We start from the raw sequence: 10107 nt of genomic DNA, 5'->3' as shown, positions 1-10107 counted from the left end.
ATTGAGTTTAATGTGAAAAAGGAAAGACAAATTACAGCATGAGAGATAATGGAGGTAGGACAAAAATAGGTCAAATTTAATCATGACGTCATAGGTTCTGTCAGCGCAGGGTTTCTGGATTCACCTATGACGCTTCATGAATCAGTCCCGCGCCCACCTCCCGCCAAAGCATAAAAAGAATGATAAAAAAGTAGAGAGGGTAGGGTAGAGTAGAGAGTCTGAGAGTCTTGAAAGAGCCCCCCCGGCGGCCCCGGCTTCTGTTAGCTTTGACAGTTACTATCAATAAGCGAGTCGGCGTGCACGTATTTTCAAATAGTACTTACACACCAATACGTATACAGAGCTAGATAAAAAGGTACTAAAAAGTGAAATCGTTCATCCTTGTTAACTAACCCCAAACACTTTTGCAAATTGTTTCAAATCACTTTTTATTCCTATTAATTGAATTTTCAATTTTAGCAAAATGGATGATAACAAGACTGGTAAGCATTTATTTAATTTTTAAACAAATTTTTTATTGACTGGTTTATAGCTCTCTTGAATTTCCTTATCTTATATCTAATTGTACATAAATTTCCTGTAGCAACTAATAATATTAATAATTTAATGCATAATTTTGAGCAAATTGATTTTAAATATTTGTTACTTTTCCTATTTTCAAATAGAGCATATTGTAATGACACCAAAGTGTAAAACAGAGAAATCTACAACATTGGTGATAGAACGACTAAAGATTGAAGTTAAGACTGAAAATGGAAATGAGCACAATGTTCATGTAGCTGGAGGTGATCACAAAGGGATTGTTATTAATAAACAAGTTACCAATGGTAAAATTGTTAAAACTATATTCAAATTCTATAAATTTCATGAATGCAAATGTAAAATATACCTCATCTTTTTAGTAGCAGAGGGAGAAGATGAACCGGGGCATTTGTGCCTGCAGTTTAGAGTATTTTTAGTCAGCGTTCAAACAGGAAAGCATACCCAAGAGTCCAGAACTTTAAGATTCTGGTTTGTGGATTCGCTTTCTAAAAGTGACCAACCAAGCGTTGCTCAAGAATTCTTTAAAGAACTAGTTAGTCCTCAGGAATTTCCTAGAGGTATAAATGGATTGATATAAATTTCTTTTTTACTAAATGTATATTAATATGATTATAGGTATTTAATAAAAAAATGTTAACTTTGCAGATTATGTTGGATTTATAAAAAAGATTATTAAATTAATGCAGAATAAATATCCTAATATAAAAAAATTAGAAGTTGAGCTCAGGCAGTTGGATGAACCAGTCACTTTGCCAAGTAGACCTTGTAAGTACCTAAGTGTCACTCTTTATCCTTAATTAAATAAGCATACATAATTGAATGGTTAGTCACCTGAAGGCAATGAACAATGAACCAATAAACTAGCACAGAATATAAATGGACATAAATCAGGTTACTGCACCACCTTTAAAAGGACATAATAAACTGGTAGCCATAACAACATTGACTTAACAGATATTATTGAAAAAGATTTAAAAATGATGCCAGCACACGCACCGACTGTTCAATCGGTGCGGTGGCGCGGCGTTTTTTAATAAATGCACACAAAGGTATATAACCGACAGTGATTTTGTTTTGTGTGCGTTTGTTAAACGATGCCGCGCCGACTCGGCAAACTGTGTGTCACCACTCTTATTCCTCTTTTATAAATAATCAATAACAAAAAATATATAAAGTATTTGCTTCAGACAAAATGATATTGCAAGCACATCTTTTATGAATGCACATTTATATTATTAAAATTTATATATAAATCATAAAAATAAACAATCATTTATTCTTCGATTATTATTTTTCAGTGTCCACTGACGAATCTGTAATGGGCTTGAAAGTAAAATTAACATCAGAAAAAATATTAGAAATAATAGAATCTGCTTACCCTAATCCAATAACTATAGACAATTTAGTGAAGTAGGTTGAATTATTTAATTATTTTTAGGCGAAAGTTCTAAATTAGTTGATTAAAGAGTACGTTTTTTTAAAATAATTTCTAGAGATTATGGTTGGGAGACATCAGAAGTAGAGACAATATTGAAAGAATTGCAAGATAAAGGTACTGTTAAAGCAATGGATCATGGTGCATATACCAGAATTGTTCAGCAGGACACTCAAATTCAAGTAAATATAAAATAATTATTAGTTTTTGAGTAATTCCACGCCAAAGCGAGTAATATTTTAAAGAAAGTGAAGTCGTATATTTTATTAAAAAAAAGTAATATATATCATTTGTTTCAACAAAACAAGGAAGGTTTTACATGATTTCCCGTTTTTTGTTTATTCTTAAAAATGGCTTACACCGAATATTTCGCAATTCCAAAAGCATACTTGCGTAAATGCATTTCTCTCTTTTAAACTATTAGTGTAGAGTATTTTTTGTATTTATTTAGTAAGAAAGAGAAAGAGAGAGAGGTAGGTATTCTCTTTTTGCGAGCATAATAAAATTTGAGCCGTTCACTATACAGATCCATTAACTCCACCAGTTACATAAAAATTTTAACAAAACCGGCGATTATTTTTTGGCTATTCTTTTTTATTAATTTTATATACCATTAGGTGAAAGCTACGTTTTTATTTCTGGGAGCCCTTATAGATTTTCAAATAGAATTTATATTTTATGTTCTAATACAATGGCTGGATACAACAACATGTCTTCTATAAAATAATGCTGATTTATTTAAAGATTTATATAGGTTTACCCATTTCAATTACTTCTGACAAATATTTTGAAAATAAACAATTTACAGAACAGTATTTCAAGTCAAAGTTATAGGATTCGGAAGAGAATCACATATTTTAATTAGAAATTATATTTAGGTATGACGAAGTCTTGATTAATGATTTTTTTACATATAAACGCGAGATTAAACGACACATTTATTACGTGCTCTAGAAAACTCTTCAGATAAGCTACAAGGAAATATAAAAATTAATTAGGATTTCATTTAAAACAATATTTATGACATTAAAGGTTAATTTCCTATTTTCGTTATCTCTCTCCATGAATATCCTCCAACTTCATCTAAAATCTGAACTAAGCCTACATTGTTCGTCTACAGATTATTGCTGGAATTAAATATCTGGTCTCGCGTATGACCTTCTTCGGGTGACAAATGCAACTTCTGCGATTTTCCTTAAGCCTTTCTGATAGTGCCCCTATTGATTAAAAGTGTTTATGATGCAGACAAAATATCAAGGAATTCGACTGTATTTTTTTTTAATCTTAGAACTGTGTGTGATCCTAAAGTGGAAAAAATAAATAAGCAATATAGTTCATATTTTTTGTAGCTTAAACATTTTATTTCGATAATGTGAAAAATATACTTATAAAGAATATATATATTTTTTTTAAATAAATAAAAAGTGTCTACAGTTATCTATATATATATATATATATATATAAAAGATACAATGCATTTACACGCGTGTGTTTAGGAATCGTAAAAAATTAATTGTTATAAATTTTCGAAAATAAACAAAAAAGCTAATTCATGACTTAAACCTATTTTATTTTTGGCAACAAATGTTGCATATTATTGTTATTAAAACCTGTGATGATTTGAAATAATTTATTGCTTTGGCATGGAATTTCTCGTTGTTATAAAATTAATAAACATTTTATAATAGATGATTACTCTGAAACAATTATTTCTTTGTTTTATAGGTGGTTAAACAAATGCCAACAATGGTCAGCTCAAAACAACCGACTATAGCAATAATTACAGCGCAATACTGCGAAAAACTTGCAGTGGATTCAATGATAGAGAATAAAGAAACTTTTGTTCGTTATACTACTGTTGGTAAGACATGACTTATGTACCAATTTTTAATCTCTCATTATTCGTTTCGTGCGTACTAACATGGTAATATTAAAGTAAGATTATGTAGTAGTGCATATGCATACAATCGGCGTTATTTGTTGATATTTTTTATCAATTTCGTTGGACTTTATACGTATACATTAGTTACACATTCTTATTGCAATTTATTTGTGTTGATACACACGGAACGAATAGTCATATTTCAGACGAATAATAATGTAATTAAACATTGTGCAAAGATCTTTTAGGTATTTTTATATTTTAAGATTAGGTTAGATTGATTCATTAATTTTTAATAGTTGAGCTTTTGAGCTGGATATATAGTTTATAGTGAATTCCAATAACTTTTACTAAAGAAAATTTTTTTTTTACGCAACATAATGAATCATTTACCATTTGTAAAAAATGATATCATAACGCATAGTTGCAGCTTTATTTATATTCCAAGTTAGCTTAAATTAGTTGATATTATTATGCTGACCAAATTTTTAATTTAAATCAATTTAAAGAGAATCCTATAGCAAATTTAATACCTTATAATGCATGAAACTTTAGGTACATCAAATTCTACAGACGGAGTAGACGGAGTTCGTGTCACTTGTCGTTTCGGTAAAGTAGTTGTAACAATATAAATTGGTTTCTTTTTCAATATTATATCATCATGTCATTCTCTAGCTTGCCAATTGCTTATATCGAAGGAGCGTAGCGGGGTCGTCATGGTGTATAAACTTTGTTGGATTCGCATAATGTATCATGTTATCAATATTTTATTTATACGCTATTTCTCTCAAGTTATACTAGAATTTAAATTTTATACAGAATGGGGGATCCGAAGCCTATAGGAGTGGAACAGTCTTATATATCTCGAAAATATTTATATCTCCAAAATCAATCCACCCAAAATTGATTCAACGTGATTTTCGTGTTTAGCAAGGCAAAATACATTAGACAAATATAGAGACATTAAATTTAGACAAAAATTATGTAATTTTTAAATGACAGTAATTATTATGTCTCCCTTCTTAATGAAAAGTGATGAAGTATTATAATAAGGAAGTAATCTCAGAGTTTTAAAGAACTTGGTGTGTGTGTGTGTATGCGTAATCATATAACTGCCGGCATACATCCATAATAAGAAAAATACTAAAGGAAAGTCGATACACCATACTTATATGATATACCATCCTTATAAGAATTAACATTGAAAACTGAATTATAAAGTCCCGTGAAGCATTTGAGAAATATGAATTATTTTAAATAGTATTTTTTGAAATTGAAAGGATTATTTATTTTTATATGAGATATACGCTATACTTTCGTATTTTATATGTATTTTTTACTGCATATATACATTTAAGAGTACTAGTACCTAGTATATCTTGAGAGTATATACAAATCATCAACTTGTACGTTTTGTTATTTTTATGTTTTTATCAAAAACTGAAGGATTTGTTTGACTAAAGTTAATTTCTTTCAATTTAATTCCAAAGTGAAATAGATCCTATGTTTAACCTGATTTATTTATCAATCATTGTGTTAAAGTCTGCAAAGAGTGTTTTTAAAAAATTTTGTTGTTTAGCTTTTAATTTCATCCTTCTACCGCCTGGGAACAGTGTACAATGTCGCATTCCTCAAAATGTTTTCTTTGATAAAAGCAGTGATGTCATTTCCCATAATATGCACTTGTATACATGTATATTGTAGAAATAATGATATTTATAAAGATTATTTTTTTACAAAGTTTTACCATGTAATGAAATAATGACTATACTACAGTTGACCTTACACACATATAAAGAAAATTGTTTTTACAGTCTTTTTATGTTTTTTAGTAGTTTCTCGTTATTTGCAAAATGTTATTTCGATTTTAAACAAAAATAAACTTTTTGATTTTACAACATAAATGAGCACATGGGATGCAATAATAGTGGCACACTGCACAATGTATGATACACAATTAAGAGAGAACGTAATCGCCTTATGTAAGCTCCGCTAATAGCATAATAATTATTTGTTATAGGAGAATCAAATGTGTATACTTTAGGCAACATTGGAGCCCATAGAATTGTCTCTACCAAATTACCTACTGTTGGCCATACTAGAGAGGCGATAACTGCAGCTGGAAATACAACTACTAGGCTACTAGGTAAACAAGACAAACTTAAAAGTTTCAAGAGAATATCAGCTGATTATTGTAGAAGTTACTTAATATTGAAAATATGATACCTTTGATAAATTATTATAGTATTGTTAAATATCTTACAGGTACCTTTCAAAAAGTGGATTTTGTTTTTTTGGTGGGAACTGGAGGCGGAGTTCCTCATTATACAGATTATAATAAACATGTCAGACTTGGTGATGTTGTAGTGTCATATCCGACACTTCAAAATAAAAAGTACACTTACATCTATTGTGAAAATGCTAAGCTTCACGAAGACGGAAGCTACTTTTTTGAAACCAAAGAGTACTGCCCTCCGAATTTAGATCTCCAAGAAATCGCAGCTAGTCTTAAAGAGCAGGTAAAAGAATTATTTTATTGTTCTATAAAAATGACCACAATTAGGATGAAATATGTATATGTTAATAAAATAACTCGTATTTTTCAGACTGAAAACGAAATCAATGGAACTCTTCCTCCATGGAAACTTTATTTAAAAGATGGATTGAATAGTTTGAGTAATCAACCTGAACACGATTTCAAAGCACCACCGGAAGAGTCTGATAAGTTATATATGGCTATAGGAGATAGAGATGTTATTGAAGTGGCACATCCGACTGCACCTGCCGATTCAACAGATACAAGGTCAGTCAGCATTGATTCTTAAATTTAAATGCGTAATCAAACCATATTAATAAATTGCTCATTTTTTCTCTTAAATTTACATAAGCTATAAGATATAAAATGTTTTAACATAATTTAAAAAAAAACATAATACTATGTAGTATATCATCAATTATAATTTGCTTTGTTTTATATATAAAAATATAATTTTAAAGATCGATTGGCTGTCCTCGAATTCATTTGGCACCAGTCGCTTCAGGAAGGCGAATAGCACGTGACGACCAGCTCAGGCAGAAATTTGCTGGCCGTTTTGGAGCACTTGCATTCGATCCAGAAATGGATGCTGTAGTTGAAAGTATTTTAGGCAACTGTCGCGATAGTTTTGCTGTCATTCGAGGAATCTCTGATTACAAAGATGGTACTCGAATTAAAGAATGGCAACCATTCGCATCACTTGCAGCCGCAAGTGTAATGAAAGCGATAATTTGCGCCATGGATGCTCCGACTAACGTATAAATTAATTTATCTCTTATTTCGTACGTATTTCATTTTACGCATATTACTACACACATTCTAGTTTTTAATTAATTACCGAAACTCGTACCTTTTTAGATAATAAGTGATTGCACAATTTAGTTTTAAGTCTTTTCTCTAAAATTTTATCCTTTTTAATCTTTTATGCTAATAGCGCAACAACGCTACGTACTATTATTTTATTTATCATTAATGAATAATGTGATGTAAACTCTTTCCTTCCATTCTTGATACATTATATTTTAACGATAAACTGTAGTTTTGAACATCTAGTTTATATGCATAATGTGATTGTAGATTTCTTTTATTTTTTTTTTCTTGATTTATTTCAGATCTATGTAAAAATATTTTTGAATCTTCTTTACACTTCAAGTGTCATGTCAAGAGTCATAGCATATAGAAGCATAACATTTTCTATTTATTAAATTAATCTCTATTTAATATAGACTTGACTACTTATGCTCTTCCGTTTTAAACGCAATTTTGATATATTTTAAAATTACGTATTTTTAATCAAACGGAATTTTTAAAATGAAAAGATAAATAATAGGCCTATGAATAATTACGTTTTAAAATATCTGTCAGTAAGCAAGTGTGAAACTTGGTTACATATAACCTTTTCCTAAATAGGAGGTAAATCAAAATTTTCAGTAGAAAAACTTAAATGTTCTAAATGTAAGAGCTATACAGAATTAAGTTTTTGATCTTTCTTCCTCCCGTTACAGTCGTAGCACAAAAAACTAACAGTAGATTTAATATAAGATCAATTTATTGTTAGAACAAATCAGTATTGACAAAAGCTCATTAGTAATTTTCTCTAATAGGTTTATAAATGAAAATTTATAAAATTGTTTAAACTACGTGCCAACGTATCCACGTAACTTACTGCCCTTTTTAACAAAAATTCGAAATTGGCCTTATTACAAACTTTTTATAATATTTGGTAAACTTTTTATCTTATACTTTTTAAAAATATTTCAACACAGGGTGGTGCATAAGATTTACGTAATATTAAAGATTTATTCTTAGAGAAAAAAATGAAATTACTATATATAGATATATATAGATATATAGATATATATAAATATATAGAGATATATCATATAAATACAGCCAAAGCCATATGCAGAGTGGGGTGGTATGGACAAATTCGTTATTAGAGCTTGTTTGCATAGCACAAAGAATCTATACAATGATAACGTTAAAGTTTTTCTTTTAACAGGAATACCTTTTACACACTAAGGGTCACTGCAATTTCATGAAAGCACAAGCATTTACAGTCTAAATTTCAAATGCTAAATTTTTAGTCGAATGATTCTATTTAAATATTTTATAATCTTTTTTATCATAAAGCCCGATAAAAAAAACTTTAATGTACGATCTGAATCATTTAAAAGCAAGCAAATCATTAGATAAGAAAAACGATTTTTGCCTCACCCCTTATAAGTTGTTAAAAATATAAAAAATTTAAGTCTTAAGTAATTCCTAGGCTAGAAAAAAGAGTTCCATAATATATGTACAGAGTCTGCCACTTAAAATGGTCCAAAATATAGACGTAAAAAAGACGTTTGACTTCGTAATTATAAGAGATATTAAATTTGTGTATGGCGTTTTTTCGAAATATTTTACTCTTTTAGTTCAGAGAGGTTTTATTCAAAATTAGTTTTGGATATCTCTAATAAATACGAAGATAAACATTTTCTTATGTGTACCCTTTAGGGCATTTTAAGTAGCGGACCTTATATAAAATATATTTAAAAATCATATTTATCGGATAAGTCAAGAAAGAAACTTTTATTTATTTTATTTATTTATATTTTATTTTAATTAGCAACACTTCGACAAGCATTAAAATACTATTAATAAGAACTATTCGAACGAAAAGCGAATATTTATGTTTATTTTGTGATACATTATGCAAAAGCTGTTTCATTTTTCTCAGGTGCAATTTTGTAAAATGTTATCAGAAGATGTTTTGATCTTGTTTTATTCATGTATTTGATATTGCTTTAAAAGATTGAATTAGAATGGCATACCTCTAACTTACTTAATGCAATAATTTACATACCAGAAAATTGTATTGCTAAACATTCCTTTGTTTGCGACTTTCTTTTTCGAATGTTTCAGAGATTTTAATCATGGTTAGGGAACCAAATGAGTCTTAAATTTTAAGGAAATAATCAAAAACACTTGTTGCTTAGGAGCACTGAATAAAATTCAAAGAGTTTCTTCTACTAGAACTGTGGTCTTAGCTAGTATGTGAATGGATTGAAACTAGCTTTAATAAATAGCATTATTGTAATGCATTCGCTTAGGTTGATACTACTGCTCCATAGAAGAGTAGATACTGTGATATATTTGATGTACATGAATGGCTGATTTCTTTTTACATGATAGCTTAATTAAACATTATATAGAACGCAGCTAATAAAACTTAAATGTCGCATTTAGTTGGCCACGTCAGAAATGATTTTTAATTAAGCTTTGATGTAAAAAAAATTCAGCTAATGTTTAACGGAAAATTGCACATCCTAGCCTCATGCAATGCTTCGGCATAGTCAACATTGTCGTCACATTTACTGTGCTTTAAATTAAAGAATTCATCATTAACATTATCAGCCACGAAACTAACCGTATTGTTAACAATATGCGACAATGTGTCCAAACTAAGTCGATATATCTTAGGAAAAAGTGTTATTGAAAATTTATTGTCAAACACCTAATAAAGAAGTATACCCATACAAAATTTTATCATTTGGAATAGAATAAAGCTTTCAGTGTTTCATTCTCAACGAAGTTCTTGAAAGCTTTATACTGTTTTGATTTTTTTTATTTTAGAGTTATGTATGCACTCCAAAAATATAGGGAAAAAATAATAATTACACTTGATTAAAATTTTCTAGAGACCTCTTCTGTTGTCTATCATAGCAC

General features: G+C 29.2%; 1 protein-coding gene across 2 annotated transcripts; it reads left to right on the top strand.

Annotated features, from left to right (window-relative positions):
* Positions 1–217: 217 nt before the first annotated feature.
* Positions 218–10106, top strand: LOC136772652 (uncharacterized). 2 transcript variants are annotated; one of them, XM_066725760.1, is made up of 13 exons: positions 218–355; positions 460–482; positions 666–827; positions 903–1100; positions 1189–1308; positions 1842–1953; positions 2037–2160; positions 3704–3839; positions 4416–4469; positions 5881–6006; positions 6126–6379; positions 6467–6663; positions 6858–10106. In XM_066725760.1, exons 2-13 carry the CDS (start codon positions 464–466, stop codon positions 7156–7158), a joined length of 1803 nt encoding a protein of 600 aa, XP_066581857.1. In that variant the 5' UTR covers positions 218–355; positions 460–463; the 3' UTR covers positions 7159–10106. The 2 variants fall into 2 exon arrangements, with proteins under 2 accessions (XP_066581857.1, XP_066581858.1); XM_066725761.1 differs by having other exon boundaries at positions 906–1100; positions 6858–7168.
* Position 10107: the final 1 nt, after the last annotated feature.

The sequence above is a fragment of the Prorops nasuta genome, unplaced genomic scaffold (assembly GCF_024137725.1).
Source record: "Prorops nasuta isolate Cenicafe-Biocafe unplaced genomic scaffold, Cenicafe_Pnas_1.2 PNAS00004, whole genome shotgun sequence".
Lineage (NCBI taxonomy): Eukaryota > Metazoa > Arthropoda > Insecta > Hymenoptera > Bethylidae > Prorops > Prorops nasuta.
The sequence above is the reverse complement of the archived record's forward strand: the minus strand, read 5'-3'. Positions and strand labels throughout refer to the sequence as shown.

What these genes read in the sequence shown, in the direction of transcription:
- LOC136772652 (XM_066725760.1), top strand. An exon ending in ACTATAGACAATTTAGTGAA is followed by an intron (nt 1,954 to 2,036) that starts GTAGGTTGAATT and finishes AATAATTTCTAG; the next exon opens with AGATTATGGTTGGGAGACAT. An exon ending in TACAACTACTAGGCTACTAG is followed by an intron (nt 6,007 to 6,125) that starts GTAAACAAGACA and finishes AATATCTTACAG; the next exon opens with GTACCTTTCAAAAAGTGGAT.